The sequence below is a fragment of the Neoarius graeffei genome, chromosome 2 (assembly GCF_027579695.1).
Source record: "Neoarius graeffei isolate fNeoGra1 chromosome 2, fNeoGra1.pri, whole genome shotgun sequence".
NCBI lineage: Eukaryota > Metazoa > Chordata > Actinopteri > Siluriformes > Ariidae > Neoarius > Neoarius graeffei.
Window position 1 is genome coordinate 116,236,799 of NC_083570.1, and position 17,104 is coordinate 116,253,902.

At 41.0% G+C, this 17,104-nt stretch overlaps 1 protein-coding gene across 1 annotated transcript; it reads left to right on the top strand.

Annotated features, from left to right (window-relative positions):
• The first annotated feature begins 1,600 nt into the window (after positions 1–1,600).
• On the top strand, positions 1,601–16,713 carry LOC132875071 (uncharacterized). Its single transcript, XM_060911666.1, has 6 exons — positions 1,601–1,758; positions 8,109–8,192; positions 8,311–8,658; positions 13,447–13,770; positions 14,366–14,419; positions 14,662–16,713. The coding sequence occupies exons 2-6, from the start codon at positions 8,147–8,149 to the stop codon at positions 14,736–14,738; spliced, it is 849 nt and encodes a 282-aa protein (XP_060767649.1). The 5' UTR covers positions 1,601–1,758; positions 8,109–8,146; the 3' UTR covers positions 14,739–16,713.
• Positions 16,714–17,104: the final 391 nt, after the last annotated feature.

A 17,104-nucleotide genomic window follows, 5' to 3' on the forward strand; every position in this document is an offset into this window, starting at 1 on the left:
TTTTTGACCCTGCCTATTACAAATTGTGAAGGGGAACGTTCATTCTCCAGACTGGCTTGTATTAAGAATGAACTCAGGATGACAATGTGCCAAAACCGCTTGAATTCACTTTCTCTTCTGGCAATTGAATCAGAGTTGGTCCGACAGCTTAACTTTGATGAATTAGTGGATGACTTTGCAAGAAGGAAGAGTAGGAAAAAACTTATATAGCCTAGAATTAATTATTCCTTAGGTACGGCTTAATTATTGACATATCCTAATCAGTTTCCTTGTTAACTTCTTGACACAATACATATATCTTTAATCACTAACATTGTATGCCTTAATGTTCTAAACATAGTATGTTCACATGTCACTTTATTTACTTCATTCACATGTTGCCCTCTGCTAGTTTGCGACCTCAGTAGCCTTTGTGTGTGTGTGTGTGGGGGGGGGGGGGCCTTTGCGAACTCCTGGCCCCGGGGCCCAGACCCCCCATAATCCGGCCCTGCTCACAGCAAGAAGGTTCTGGGTTTGGGCCCAGCAGCCGACGAAGGCCTTTCTGTGTGGAGTTTGCATGTTCTCCCCATGTCTGCATGGGTGTGCTCCAGTTTCCCCCAAAGACATGCAGGTTAGGCTGATTGGTGACTCTAAACTGACAGTAGGTGTGAATGGTTGTGAAGCTGCGACAGGTCTAGCAAGCCAGCAGTTGATTAAGTGTGTGTGTGCTCTCAATAGACACAGGCAGCCTTGTAAGAGGCTGGCAACTGACAGGCCTATTGGGTGTCAGGATGAAAAAAAAAAATCTCCCTTAGTTTTCAACCAGTCGTCACCAAATTTCAAATGAAGAATACCTCTGGGTTGAATTACGTTGCTATGACTTTTGGTGCTGATCTGGATCACTGATCTGGAATGATCCATGAAAAACAGGATTTTTTCAATCACATAACTCGTCAATTTTCATGATTTTTTCAATCAGTTGTTTTTAATTTTATTCAGGGTGGCAGGGTGCAACTTTTCCTCACTAAGCGTCATTCTCTATCTCTTACTGTTCCGGATCTACAGGGTACGGTGACCAGACGTCCTGGTTTGTAACAGCTAGCGCAAATTACTGTGAGTTTAGTCACACTCTATCTATCTATCTATCTATCTATCTATCTATCTATCTATCTATCTATCTATCTATCATTATTATTATTATAGTAACTTTATTACAGAAACAGAACCACTGAGGTTCTACTACAGCTCATACAGTCGCAGTCAAATCTTTATTAAATCTCAGACCTGCCTGAGAGACAGTTTGATGTTCTCTACAGCTACAACTCAGATCTGCATTCAATTGGATTTTGTATGTAAGCTGCTTTAAATCATCTGCCAAGCAAATAAAGGGAAATATGAGTCATATCTGTGCAGTGAGTGATTTATTTGTGCATGTGACATGAGTATGCTGTAATTGGCACTATATAGATTGTATGACCAGTTTCAACAGAAACCACAAAAATCCTGTAGAACCTGACATCCTGTTTATCCTGCTTCTTTAAAACTCAAATCAATTTCAAAGGCCACAGTGAAAATTCTTTCCAAAATCCATGCACAATACACTAGCCCTTCCCCCAACCCAATGTGAAAGGCAAAGTAAATTTTACCTGTAGACAGTATCATTGTCTGACAGCAAATTTAACAGCGGTCGACAAAATAACTTCTTAAACTCAAACTTCTTAAATTTAAATCATACTGAATCACAAGAACTAATCTTACAGCTGTTCTTCCGTCTCCAGGGTAAGGCTCAGTTTTGAATTCTTATTGATGTTTATCTAAATCTCTTTTCAATAGTTTAAAGGACCGGTGATTTTTTTTTCAGTTTTTTTTTTCAACAGTGGAGGGAACTTTCTCTAAGAGCAGATAATTCATTTTAGAGACATGATTACTTTTACAGAGGGAGAAATTCATCATTAAGATTACAAACATCCACCTAATAGTGAATAAATATCAACTATTCAAGGAGAAAAATCACCAGTAAACTCTGACTTGTGTGTTAAAGATGACCGCTTCCTTCTTCTTCCATGAATTATTCTGTACAGGGAACAGATGCTGAGTCACGGATCCAGACGCGAACTGAAAGATGTATTTCTGTGGCTTCTTCTCTTCACTGTGTACAAAATAAAATGATCAGAAATGGTGTAATGTAGTGACAGAGCAGGATTTTCGCTCCTGGCATTGTTTAGTGGAAGCTCGTTGGATTTTGTTCCCAGCAGTCACTGAGTTCAGGTTCAATTGTATGACGATGAGTTATGTGTTGTGTGTCACAGACAGGAAGTTGGTCTACATGAATTCAGGATATTATTGATTCTCTTATCAATCTGATACCTGTACCAGTGCTGAGAAAAGAGGAGAACTTTTCTTGTTAATATTAAACTCAGGCATTTAGTAGATGCTCTTACCCAGAGCAACATACAACATACCCAGAGCAGCCTGGAGAGCAGTTGGGGGTTAGGTGCCTTGCTCAAGGGCACTTCAGCCATTTCTGTTGGTCCAGGGAATCAAACCAGTAACCTTTTAGTCCTAAAGCTGCTTCGCTTACCTTTTGGCCATGGCTTCTCCAAAAAGATATGCTGTGTTTAGAACAGTTCTGGGTGCTGTGCAACTCTATTCCCTTAAACTGGATAAATATTTTACTCCAGACTCTTTAAAGGATCTGACTCATCAGTCCCACTGCTCTCTAAAGAGGTGTGTGTTAATACCATAGCATGTGGTGAAAACTTTTTATTTATACATTTTGGTCACCTGCACACACCAAGACTTTGTTCTCATGCTTGCATTTCTGGTTTAGACATTGTTTGCTACTTCGACCACGGGCGATTGCTCTAAGACAACGAGGGAGGCTCAGCCTCCTCTAAAAATGACGAACATCGTGTAGGATGAATTGCGCTAGGCTTATGTTATAGCTGACCTTATAACATTGCTATTTTAGATCCAGAATCATAGAAATATATGCTCAACCCAACTACAGTGCAAAATCATTCCGTTATAACTTTCCCAAGTTCGCCTAATGCGTGCGTGAGTTTTCCCCCTCGTGACAGCGCAATGCAGCGCAGCCTCAGTGGACTTCAATGGCATTTGGGAGCTATGCGCTTTTCAATATCAAAATGCAGGACGGTTATTGGACAAATACTGCGAAAACGCCTGCCCCACGGACTCCCAGCCTCACAGTGGGAGGGACATGGCAGTTTCCGCGAGGAGACTGGTGATTGGTGAAAGCGGCCAGATATTTTCTTTGATTGACAGCTCGTTTCAAATATAGACAGGCAGCGGTAAATCTCAGTTCAGTCCCATGCGGCTTCACAAGTGCTGTGGTGTATTGTAAGAGATCAGCTTACATTTCGATTTCATTCATTACATACGGTTTCTACCAGCTTTTTTAGTTTGTATATATTTTCATTGTAAATAAAGTGTAAATATAGTGTTGTCAAGTTTGCTATCTTAGTTCCAGAAATTTTGTTTATTTGAGTGACTGAACTTGAACTTGAGGGGGCTAGTCAGCTAGCAAGAAGGCTGCGCACGGATGCCGAGCATTGCTGATTTAATTTTGGCGAAGCCATTTGCCAGTCTTCCTTTCGAGGAAAAAATTAAAATTAAAGAGCAGGGTAGACCAACGTCTCAAACTGACTTGGTGAAAAAGGTAGGGAATAATACTCGTTCCTTTCAGCTCTCCTGGTATGAGAAAGTGAATTGGCTAACAGCAAGTGACCCACATCAACAACAGTAAATAGGCTACTTTAGTAATATGTCATGGATGGACCAAAAATATAGAATCTATTTAAAATGTTTATGCTGAGTATATTATATTGGAATATATATTTCTCTGGATATGAATTAAACAGGGCGGCACGGTGGTGTAGCGGTTAGCGCTGTCACCTCACAGCAAGAAGGTCCTGGGTTCAAGCCCTGTGGCCGGCGAGGGCCTTTCTGTGTGGAGTTTGCATGTTGTCCGCGTGGGTTTCCTCCGGGTGCTCCGGTTTCCCCCACAGTCCAAAGACATGCAGGTTAGGTTAACTGGTGGCTCTAAATTGACCGTGAGTGTGAATGGTTGTCTGTGTCTATGTGTCAGCCCTGTGATGACCTGGCGACTTGTCCAGGGTGTACCCTGCCTTTTGCCCGTAGTCAGCTGGGATAGGCTCCAGCTTGCCTGTGACCCTGTAGAAGGATAAAGTGGCTAGAGATAATGAGATGAGATGAATTAAACACAGCTACAATTTGGAAAACATTTTTAAACAAAAACACAGCTGAGAACCTTTCACACTACAGACCTGGATTAAAAGTGAAGGGTTATCAAAATTGTCAATAACACATTTCTCAGTCAAAATAAGTAAAATATAGGGAAAGTGTCATTGAATGAAATGTGTGGCACCCAGCTCTATGTTTGGCTCCCCAAGGTCAGTGCTTGTGCCTATTCCAGAACACTCTGCTGTTACTGCTGAGGTTCCTGACAAAGAGCTGCTTTCAATAATGATCAATTTTTAAACAACATGCCACATGCCACAATTTTAAAATATAAAATGTTAAAATATACCCCCCCCAACACCACCATCATGTATATTGGACAGTCGGCTAATGGGCCAAAAGAACCTGTTATTTCACAGTTTGTGACCCTGCCAACAATCAGCCAGATCAGAGGCAAGAGTATGGGCAAAATTGATGTGTTTTTTCTTTTTTCTTTTAAAATCTGGAAATATCGTAACCGACCAGCCTCCCCTGTTTGAAAGACTACCAGCCACCACTGACTTCAACCCACACATTTTGTCATGCGTGGGCTGATTACCATGCAGTGCAAAGGCTTCCTGTTACAGTGCTCCCTTTTTTCTCAATAATAATAATAATAATAATAATAATAATAATAATAATAATAATTTCAACTTATATAGTGCCTTTCTCACACCCAAGGTTGCTTTACAATTAGGGAAAAAAGACAGTGCACCAAAAAAGAATCAGGATGTAATTCCAATGGTGTAGCTACCCACAGTTCCACCAAAAGGCACATGAAGATAAATCCCACACCGACTGCACAGCTGCCGCGATGTTGCCAGGTAACATCGCTCGGAACACTGCACCAATCACAGAAGCTACTGCCGCACAGATCGTTGGACAACCCCGATGCTACAAAGAGCAACAAGCTCACTGCAGTCCATAGTGGGGAGCACAGGCATCACCCATGGCAGACCAAGGCCTGAAGGGAACCGGCGCCCAAAACTGGCTCTGGAGCTATGCCACAGTCGGCAGACAAAACACTTTAAAAAAATCATACAAACACAAGAAAACAATAGGAGAAAAAAAGAAAAATAAAAAACTCCGGTGAGAAGTGGCAGCCAAAATGCCCACAGCGTACTCTCAACTGGAAATGGAAATAGCCAAGTAAGTGTCTCCAATTACCCCAAAATTGCTCAATTCGTTAATTTGCTCACCCGAAAAGCACTTAGATAGGCTACAACCATACGAGAACAAGTTGCGGAACTTTTTTCCTCTTATGCCCACTTTGTCAAAGTGTTCCGAAAAGTTTTTGACCACACACCAGAGGGCAAGGAAATCAGAAAATGGCACAGCTGAAATGGAGCACCACTGAGAACGCAATAGATTTCTATACACTTACAGCTGGAAGTGGATGGAATGAACCCACAATGAAAGCAGCTTTGTTGCAAAGGTCTCAACTTGGGGTGCTCAATGAATTGGCATGCTGTCACAAAAACATATCCCTCTATTCCCTGATTGGTTTATACATTCATCTTGTCAACTTGATCAGAAACCGACAGACCTGGATGCTGTGCACCCTCTGCTGGCCATCATGAATACATGCATCTCAGATGAATCAAGTTCAGTCCCACAGAATGCAAGGAACACAGGGAGAAAGGATTATGCTTCTACTGCAGAAACTCTTCTGATTCACTTTGTAGTTCAGTGTCCTGGTCACACGAAGAAAACCATTTCTCTCCCTCAGGCTGAAAGGATACCCACATCCTCAAGTTTTCCCAAAGTGAGTCCATCTCAGTTTCTATTTCATCGGTCATTCACCTTAAAGGTCAAGATAAAGCACTCAGGATCTATTTTGTCTTTTTAGCCCTGATTGTCTCCAGACCTGGCGGCAACTTCATGGTACACAACACAGTCATGCAATTCAACATCCCCATACCCTTTTGTTTGTTTTTGTCTTAATATTTTGCACCTTAACTTTTTGCACCTTTGGGACCAGCAAAAAAGAAATTTGGTTGTGCCTTTAAGAATGACAAAGTGTTTGAACTTGAACAACTGCAACACTCCCTTAAGATCAAAGCCATTGATGGAGGGCTCATTAGCACCAGCATGATCATGTTATGCACCAAGCCCCTCCTTCTCCAAGTCAGTGCCATTCATCTCCTTCAGTCCACAGTCACAATGAACCATCCAATAATCTTTGGATTCCCCTGGATGCATCTTCATGATCCCCAGATTTCTTCACTGGACAAAGCAATCACTATGTGTTCTGAATACTTCCTGTGGTCCCAACACACCCATCATGATCCTCATCTGGGAAGTCTATTATGACCTATTATATGAAGTAATCAGTAAAGTCAAGGCAAGTGGCCTCCCACTCTACAGACAGTATGTGTCATGAATAAATAAGTATGTTGGTGATAAACATACGGTGGAGTGCAAGGCCCAGCTCAGGACTTAAGAGGTTCTGGGCTGGATCATAACCGTATGACTGCACCATTTATTTACCTTCTGCCTGGTATCATGCACCCATGCAACCACACTGTTCTTCACTGAGCAATGAGTCATGGAAGACTACAAGGAGATATTCATCCATGAACCTCTCCTTCCCCAGCTGACTTCTTCTTTGTGGAGAAGAAGGAGTGCTCCATCCTTGCATTGACATCCTTGCATGGGTTGAATCAGAGCATGGCTAAATACCCCTATTTGCTCAGCCCTGGAACAACTCAAGCCTGCTATAATGGAATGGCCAGTTCCCACTTTTGAGGATTTGCCAGTTTCTACAGGAGATTTATTCTGGGCTTCAGTTCCATCCAGCTTAAGACAGCCTTCACCACAGCTCCTGTACTGAAGAAACCTGACCACTCTAAGCCATTTGTAGTGGAATTAGACACTTGAATCAGATGTGGGAGCTGTATTGTCACAGCTTTTTGAGGAAAAAACCAAACTCCATCCTGTGATGTTCTTCTCTCTGACGCTTTCACCTGTAGTGCAGAATTATGATTTGGGAAATAATGAACAGCTCACAGTTAAACTTGCCTTAGAGGTGTGGCATCACTGGATGGAGGGAGCTGCACACCTGTTCATGATATTCACTGATCACTAGAACTTGGAGTATTTGAAAACAGCCAAGCTCTTGAACCCATGCCAAGCCCAATGGGAACTTTCCTTCACTAGTTTAATTTCACACTCTCAGACCAAGCAACTTCCAATAGCACCAAAGCTGACTCCCTGTCTTGCATCCATCCAGGCAAGCACCATGACCATGAACCTGAGTCCATTCTGCCTCCTTCCTGTTTTGTCCATGGCATAACCTGAGATTTCGCAAAAGGAATTCCCAGCACACCAAGTCCCTGCTGCATGCCCTTCTCATCACACTTATGTGCCCCAACAACTCAGAGGAAAACTGTAAGCCTGGTCTCACACAACTCCACCCACAGGACATCTGGGCACACAGTGATTAGAGTGATTGGTTGTTTTTTCAGAACATAAAATTGCCACAATAACACTGAGCACTTGTTTGTTTTCTGCATGAACTGATTTGCTTATTGTTATAATTGACGGACAAAGAATGTAGAAGTTCTCTTTTTTCACAGGTTGACTGTTTGAGGATCTTCATCAGATAATCTGACGTGCAGAACACACACTCTCACACAGTCTGCTGTAGATTTCAGAGCAGAGTTTATTGGGCTCTTGTACGGTGTGATGAGGAATAATTTTATAAGAGCGCTGAAATCACTGGGTTTAGGTGAACATGCTCTGAAATTAAATCATGACTCGTGTAGTAAATGTGTAATATCACTACAACTGTGTGTGAAATCAGGCAGATGTAATGACACTTTTATTTATAACCTGCTTTTGTTTGTTTGTTTGCTTGCTTGTTTCAGAAAATCTGTAAACACTCCAGAAGAATCTTACAGGCATCATGACTCTCCTTTATATTTCCATCTTATGGTTCGCTGCCTGTGTGGGTGAGTGAGCAGGTTCTATAGGACCAACAGCACATAATTTCTGAACATTAAATAAAATATGCTACAAATAAAAAATAAATGCTACAAATCATGTAGATTGTAATGTTTCCCTCTACAGACTCCATCAGTGCAGGTGAGCGTGTTACTGTATCAGCTAAAGTGGGTTCCACAGTCATCCTGCCGTGTAAACTGAAGAATACGTTCACAGAAACACCACATATTTGGTGGCGCACTGAAAATAATGAGACAGTGTTTGAGCGAAGCATTGAGGGTACAGCAGAAGGTTCAGGATATGAGGGTCGTGTGGATGTTCCTGAGGATGAGCTGCTTAAAGGAAACTGCTCTCTGGTGTTGAAGAATGTCAGAATCACTGATGATGGTGTCGACACATCTTTTGTGGTGGAATACAGCAATACTAAAGCTATCAAACTGCAAGAAATCAGCAGGGTTAACATCTTAGTCGATGGTAAATAACTTATGCAATGTAAAATATTGACAAACTATAGATGTCATAGCGTATCAGATGACAAAGATGGAAATAAGGAACAAAACCAACTTCTGTATATATATATATATATATATATATATATATATATATATATATATATATATATATATATATATCTCAGGGGTGTTACCGTAGAAGCATGTTTAATGGGGGGGGGGGGGGGAGGACACACTGGTAGGGGGTGGGGTTGTTAAACACCTAATTTTACCGACAAAAGTCACTTAATTCAATGACTATTTTAGAGACTCAACAATAAGTCCTCATTCAACTAGTCCATATATTCATCAGCCTGTTTTTAAACCCACTGCTCTGCCTAAGATAATGAGATGAATGTGACACAATTTATCACCAACAGTGACTTTAGTGGGTGCATTTTACTTTTTTCCGATTTACACTACCGTTCAAAAGTTTGGGGTCACTTTGAAATTTCCTTATTTTTGAAAGGAAAGCACTGTTCTTTTCAATGAAGATCACTTTAAACTAATCAGAAATACACTCTATACATTGCTAATGTGGTAAATGACTATTCTAGCTGCAAATGTCTGGTTTTTGGTGCAATATCTCCATAGGTGTATAGAGGCCCATTTCCAGCAACTCTCACTCCAGTGTTCTAATGGTACAATGTGTTTGCTCATTGCCTCAGAAGGCTAATGGATGATTAGAAAACCCTTGTACAATCATGTTAGCACAGCTGAAAACAGTTGAGCTCTTTAGAGAAGCTATAAAACTGACCTTCCTTTGAGCAGATTGAGTTTCTGGAGCATCACATTTGTGGGGTCGATTAAATGCTCAAAATGGCCAGAAAAATGTCTTGACTATATTTTCTCTTCATTTTACAACTTATGGTGGTAAATAAAAGTGTGACTTTTCATGGAAAACACAAAATTGTCTCGGTGACCCCAAACTTTTGAACGGTAGTGTAGTGATGCTCATGACAAAAATGACATGGCATCATGCAGTCTTCATTACACAAAATCACACTGTGTCAAGCAACAACACATAAAAGAGAACTTAACACAAAGAACAAGTGCAGTTTTGTCAACCTGCATGCAATGACGGTACTACAGTAACATTTACAGATCAGTATAACAAATAGATTTAGAGATATAACTCCTTCTTACATTGGTGCCACCGCAATTTCTACCACTTCATAACTTTTATCCCCCTTTCCTTCACAATCCACCTGGAATAACATCCATCTCTCACCATCGCTTTCCTTTCTACTATTCCTTCCCCATACACTGATTTCCCATGTTACTTTCCAGAAAACTGGCAAAGACCAGACAAAACAAGTTCTTCAGATCACAACAGGAAATCAGTAAATATCATCAGAGCAGACTTGACCTCATTCTTGGCATTACAGTAAGGCAGGCCTACTGGGTTTGAATTAAATGATAGCTAACATTAAGCTAGCTGATACATCTCCGAACATTGACTAGCCAGCTAACTGCACTAACATTTCCATTGGGACAAAAAAACCCTGTCCTGTGGGGAAATTCTGACTGACTTTCTGCTGCTTTGTAAAGAATGTCCTTATGTCCATTGTGTCTGGGGAGGAGCAAATACTGCAAACAACTCATCATCAACCAATAATACCCCATTAGGCTAAGCTTATTTCATTGTTTAGTTGAACATTAATTTAACGTTGCCTAGGGTTAATTTTGAGGGCATAGAACAAAAGAATAAGGTTTCAGCAAAAGCTAGACATTGTGAGGTGGCAATGGGGCTGATGTCACCTCCTCCACTCTCGAGCAACTGCACCAACATGTCTCGGCTTGCGCTGAGATTCGCTCGCGCGCGGTGAGTTGTTGTAGGTAACGCCCGGAAAACCCGGAGTGGTCTGTGTATTCTCTTATCGATCAAGTGGAATGGATTCTTTCACAAAGCAATAGAAACGGCGCTGGGTGAACTCATATTTTATGTTAAATGTGGGAGGGTCCAAATGAAGAATTATGAAATGTGAGGGGGACACGGCCCCGCCGCAGTCAATGGTGGCGACGCCCATTTTATATATATATATATATATATATATATATATATATATATATACACACGGGCGGCACGGTGGTGTAGTGGTTAGCGCTGTCGCCTCACAGCAAGAAGGTCCTGGGTTCGAGCCCCGGGGCCGGCGAGGGCCTTTCTGTGTGGAGTTTGCATGTTCTCCCCGTGTCCGCGTGGGTTTCCTCCGGGTGCTCCGGTTTCCCCCACAGTCCAAAGACACGCAGGTTAGGTTAACTGGTGACTCTAAATTGACCATAGGTGTGAATGTGAGTGTGAATGGTTGTCTGTGTCTATGTGTCAGCCCTGTGATGACCTGGCGACTTGTCCAGGGTGTACCCCGCCTTTCGCCCGTAGTCAGCTGGGATAGGCTCCAGCTTGCCTGCGACCCTGTAGAAGGATAAAGCGGCTAGAGATAATGAGATGAGATGAGATATATACACACACATACATACATACATACATACATATATACAACCCCGATTCCAAAAAAGTTGGAACAAAGTACAAATTGTAAATAAAAAAACGGAATGCAATGATGTGGAAGTTTCAAAATTCCATATTTTATTCAGAATAGAACATAGATGACATATCAAATGTTTAAACTGAGAAAATTTATCATTTAAAGAGAAAAATTAGGTGATTTTAAATTTCATGAACAACACATCTCAAAAAAGTTGGGACAAGGCCATGTTTACCACTGTGAGACATCCACTTTTCTCTTTACAACAGTCTGTAAACGTCTGGGGACTGAGGAGACAAGTTGCTCAAGTTTAGGGATAGGAATGTTAACCCATTCTTGTCTAATGTAGGATTCTAGTTGCTCAACTGTCTTAGGTCTTTTTTGTCGTATCTTCCGTTTTATGATGCGCCAAATGTTTTCTATGGGTGAAAGATCTGGACTGCAGGCTGGCCAGTTCAGTACCCGGACCCTTCTTCTACGCAGCCATGATGCTGTAATTGATGCAGTATGTGGTTTGGCATTGTCATGTTGGAAAATGTAAGGTCTTCCCTGAAAAAGACGTCATCTGGATGGGAGCATATGTTGCTCTAGAACCTGGATATACCTTTCAGCATTGATGGTGTCTTTCCAGATGTGTAAGCTGCCCATGCCACATGCACTAATGCAACCCCATACCATCAGAGATGCAGGCTTCTGAACTGAGCACTGATAACAACTTGGGTCGTCCTTCTCCTCTTTAGTCCGAATGACACGGCGTCCCTGATTTCCATAAAGAACTTCAAATTTTGATTCGTCTGACCACAGAACAGTTTTCCACTTTGCCACAGTCCATTTTAAATGAACCTTGGCCCAGAGAAGACGTCTGCACTTCTGGATCATGTTTAGATACGGCTTCTTCTTTGAACTATAGAGTTTTAGCTGGCAACGGCGGATGGCACGGTGAATTGTGTTCACAGATAATGTTCTCTGGAAATATTCCTGAGCCCATTTTGTGATTTCCAATACAGAAGCATGCCTGTATGTGATGCAGTGCCGTCTAAGGGCCCGAAGATCATGGGCACCCAGTATGGTTTTCCGGCCTTGACCCTTACGCACAGAGATTCTTCCAGATTCTCTGAATCTTTTGATGATATTATCCACTGTAGATGATGATATGTTCAAACTCTTTGCAATTTTACACTGTCAAACTCCTTTCTGATATTGCTCCACTATTTGTCGGCGCAGAATTAGGGGGATTGGTGATCCTATTCCCATCTTTACTTCTGAGAGCCACTGCCACTCCAAGATGCTCTTTTTATACCCAGTCATGTTAATGACCTATTGCCAATTGACCTAATGAGTTGCAATTTGGTCCTCCAGCTGTTCCTTTTTTGTACCTTTAACTTTTCCAGCCTCTTATTGCCCCTGTCCCAACTTTTTTGAGATGTGTTGCTGTCATGAAATTTCAAATGAGCCAATATTTGGCATGAAATTTCAAAATGTCTCACTTTCGACATTTGATATGTTGTCTATGTTCTATTGTGAATACAATATCAGTTTTTGAGATTTGTAAATTATTGCATTCCATTTTTATTTACAATTTGTACTTTGTCCCAACTTTTTTGGAATCGGGGTTGTATATATATATATAAGCTATTTTAAGAGAAGAATGAAATGTCTGTTCATTAGAGTGAGATTTGCTATGCAAAACAGTTTTGTGGTATAATCAAGAATGAACAAATTTCATCTCATCTCATTATCTCTAGCTGCTTTATCCTGTTCTACAGGGTCGCAGGCAAGCTGGAGCCTATCCCAGCTGACTACGGGCGAAAGGTGGGGTACACCCCGGACAAGTCGCTAGGTCATCACAGGGCTGACACATAGACACAGACAACCATTCACATCTATGGTCAATTTAGAGTCACCAGTTAACCTAACCTGCATCTCTTTGGACTGTGGGGGAAACCGGAGGAAACCCACATGGACACGGGGAGAACATGCAAACTCCGCACAGAAAGGCCCTCACCGGCCATGGGGCTCGAACCCGGATCTTCTTGCTGTGAGGCGACAGTGCTAACCACTACACCACTGTGCCGCCCATTCACAAATTTAAAAATTCAAATTAGTCAGCCCACAGCATTATACTACTACAGCTGTGTTTTTGCCTGAAAGTCAAGAATTAAAAAAATTCCTAGGGCCATCTTTGGTTCCTTTATATTTTACAGTTCAAAATCTGTGTGTTTGAGCATTTAGTTTCTGGAAAATAGATAAAACCAATCTCCCTAACATTTTCCCCATGTCTACAGTCTTGCACAACATATCAGCTGCAGTGGGTTCCACAACTGTCCTGCCATGTGAATGGAGAAATCTGTCCTTCCAAACACCTCATATTATATGGTATATGGATTCTGAGGTTGTGTTTGAGCGAAAGGGTAAAGAGTCATTTCCAGGTGAAGGATATGAGGGTCGTTTGGACGTTCCTGAGGACGAACTGCATAATGGAAACTGTTCTCTGGTGTTGAGGAATGTCACTCTTACTGATGAAGCCATCTACAGAGGATCCATGGCAGTGAAACATCCAACAAGACATATCTTGAAATTGGTCCAGAAAGTTAAACTCTCAGTCTCTGGTAAGTGGATTAGTCTCAGATAATCCTGAGTATGTCACACTTCAGGACACAAAGTTTAAAATGCCCGGAAAGGTCCTGTTTGAATACTTGAACAATATATTTAATGTTGATGAGACTGCACTACACAGATTAATGTTTTCCACAGATAATTATAAAGCTCTTCATGGCTGTTGTCGATTGAGTGATTAAAAAACACATCTCCTGTCCTGCATTTCAATACTGTTTAGTGCAAACTCATTGATTTCCCCTTTGCAGTAGTAGTGTGTGCCAACTGTATTACCCATAGGAGGAGATTTGTGTGTGTGTGTGTGTGTGTGTGTGTGTGTGTGTGTGTGTGTGTGTGTGTGTGTGTGTGGAGTACTGCATGATCCTAATTCAGTCTAAAAGCCACTAATAAAGAATTAACATTGTTTAAGGAGAAATGGAAATGGATAGGCTCAGACGGCATTAAAATGCAGGACAAGACTGGGAGAAGCACTGGACTATAATATTTATGAGCCTTACAATGTTCCTGTAGTTAAGAAGCAGAAAGTGTATAATTGTAAAGAAGAGTGTATAATAGAAAGCATCTAATTCTTCTTTTTTCCTTCCAAAGTACAATCTGAAAACAGTAAAGATGAAAAGTTAGTGGAGAGTAAAACTACCTCAGGTGAGTAAATATCCAACCAAATTTAAAACATTACAAAATGTATAAATCTAATTGTTATAGTTACTACAGAAAGTTTTATTTGTTGCACATTTTACAACATTGCATTAATACGATCAATAATTAGCTCTATGAATGTCCTTTTTTCAGTTAAAACAAAGTTCATCATATTTCTAGCCAGATTTCATTTTAAGGTTAAGATTACATTCAATAATATTTAGAATAAAGTATTTGTCTGTCTCCAGGTGAAGCTGGAATAAACTGCCCTCGCCTGCTGATCCTCATCATTTCCCTCCTCATGTGTTTTCTCTTCTCACATTGAGGAAACATCAGTGGCGTGCACAGATGGACACGAGGTGGTGCTCAAGCACCTGCCCCTCTGCCCTCTGTCCAAAAAAGTGCCCTTTTGAATTTTTTTTTTTTACAGTTTACTGAGGCCAATGTCGACATGATCTTTTAGAAAAGCCGTGGCATTAAAAGCGTGTGTGAAAATAATGTCCCGATGTGTGCCCCCTCCGCACACACACCGGACCTCTGTCTCTCTTGCTCTGTCACGTGAACAAGCGTGCAGTGCATTCAATGTGAGGTTGCAGCAGCATAGCGTCCTGGAAGCCACGGCCTTGTCGTAGCGCAGACAACACATCGGGCAGTCAGTCAGCTCTTCCCCTGCCCCACCAGCCAGGTAACACATGAATCGAGTGAAAATGTATTGTTTGCCCTCTAAGCCCAAGCTGTAATTATTTTGTCGTGAAGTAGCCCGTCGCATACAGAAACAACTGCACATAAGTATTATATTTTTTGCTAGACCATTTTCAGATTTAGGAAAACAAAAATTTCTTTTTCTATTTTGTTCAACTAGAGATTCCTGGCAAAGTCAAAAAGCCTTGATGTAATAAATTAACATTAAGTAGTTGTTTTACACCTTTAAAAACTAAAACGGGTCAGTGGCAACCCGAACACAAGAGGATGGTTAAATCTTAGACTTTTATAATAAGGTGTTCCACATGCGCAAAAAAGTGCCCTTTTTTTCCCCCCAGAGCACTTGCCCCCCAAAATGTCTGTGCACGCCACTGGGAAACATCAGTGTGATCTCTCTGAGTACAGAGATGTCTCTGAGCCCAACAGAACCACATTACAGAATCAATTCAATTAGGAAAAAGATTTCAATGTGCTTCAATTATATTTTCTACAAGTGGACATCTGTGAGCTACATGAGAACATTTCTGTTTGATGTCCACATAAAGCTGTGAAGCTGAAACACCACAATATCAGGACATGAGAAAAGCTTGGTATGACCAGGAATAATAGAAAAATAGTCATCATGTTAGGAGTTGGACATTTTTTTGGCATCTCCCCCCAGCTCAGTCTAGTTCTCATTTTATGCTTGTTTTTGGATAATCCTTTTGGATTTGATTTTATTCTCTCTTTGCCTGAACTTCGTACTGATGTTGGACTGTTTTCTACTTCTCTTTTGGATTTTCCCTTGGGTTTATTCTGCCCTGTTTTAGGGATTTTTGTGTTTGTGAGTTTATTTGAGTTTTGTCTGTGTTTAGGGTCCTCTCAGCTTTTTGACTTGTTATTTAATCTACTTTGGAGTGTTACGTCTGCATTTGGGTCCATTTCATTACCCCTGTGGTTAACTCACTGGGTTTGTAATCCAGCAGCCGGGGTTCAATCCCTGGCCTGGCAAATAGTAATACACAAATATACATTGCACAGCAACAGTTGGTGGTTCATCCTAATATTTGTCTGCTTTGTCTATATTGTTTTTTACATTGGTTATGTTTTTGTGGAGAGGAGTTGTTTTGGTGAGGCAAGTTGTTGTTTGATTTGTTCGGTCTCCACCAATTCTTATTCCACTACCTTTGAGCAGGTGACAGCTTCCTTACACTGACCCAGATACACTCCTTTAATTTACTCCTTCAGTGTAAACTAGGTAGTAAACACTAGGAAATGTGTTCATTTCCTAGAATGAACTCGTAGGACTCGTGCCCTAATTTTAAGGAATCGTGACTTAACTCGGACTTGAACACTGGGTACTTGAGACTGGACTCCAACTTGAGGATTAGTGACTCGAATACAACACTGTTTGTTTGTGAAAATTTTACCAGAGTTTTGACCTTTGATTAAATAACTTATATTTTGACAGTTTCATGAGGGTGTGCGTTCTTCTTAAATCAACTCCTCTCATAATCTGTGGAGGAATTTCACCAAACTTGGCAAAAGGCTTTGTTATATGACAATTATACACATATTGAATTTTTGTTTAATTTGGGCAAATTTTACCAGAGTTATGCCCTTGATTATTAAACTAACTTGTACTTTGGCAATTTCATCAAGGTGTGTTTGCTTTCTGAAAACAATGTCCCTCACAATTTTTATCTCCCACTGGCTGAAAGACCTGAAGGGGGATTATGTCGTGGTGATGTCCGTCCATTCCAGGAAGGGTGCTCACCTTCTGAAATCAACTCCTCTCACAATTTTGGGAGGAATTTCATGAAACTTGACAGGATTCTTTGTTATATGTCGGTAATATGCATATTGCAATTTCGTTCAATTCAGTCACATTTTACCAGAGTTATGGCAGAGTTGCCAGCAGGGGATGCTGTGCTCACAGAGCACTCTTGTGTTTAAAAACCCATGACCTTTACCACAAATATCTAAATTAACCATACATGCAAAACTACA

Excerpts from the sequence above, each read along its gene's own strand:
- LOC132875071 (XM_060911666.1), top strand. The coding sequence starts at position 8,147 with ATGACTCTCCTTTATATTTCCATCTTATGGTTCGCTGCCTGTGTGG. Across the intron at positions 8,193-8,310 it reads ATGGTTCGCTGCCTGTGTGG|ACTCCATCAGTGCAGGTGAG; the intron begins GTGAGTGAGCAG and ends TTCCCTCTACAG. Across the intron at positions 13,771-14,365 it reads AGTTAAACTCTCAGTCTCTG|TACAATCTGAAAACAGTAAA; the intron begins GTAAGTGGATTA and ends TTCCTTCCAAAG.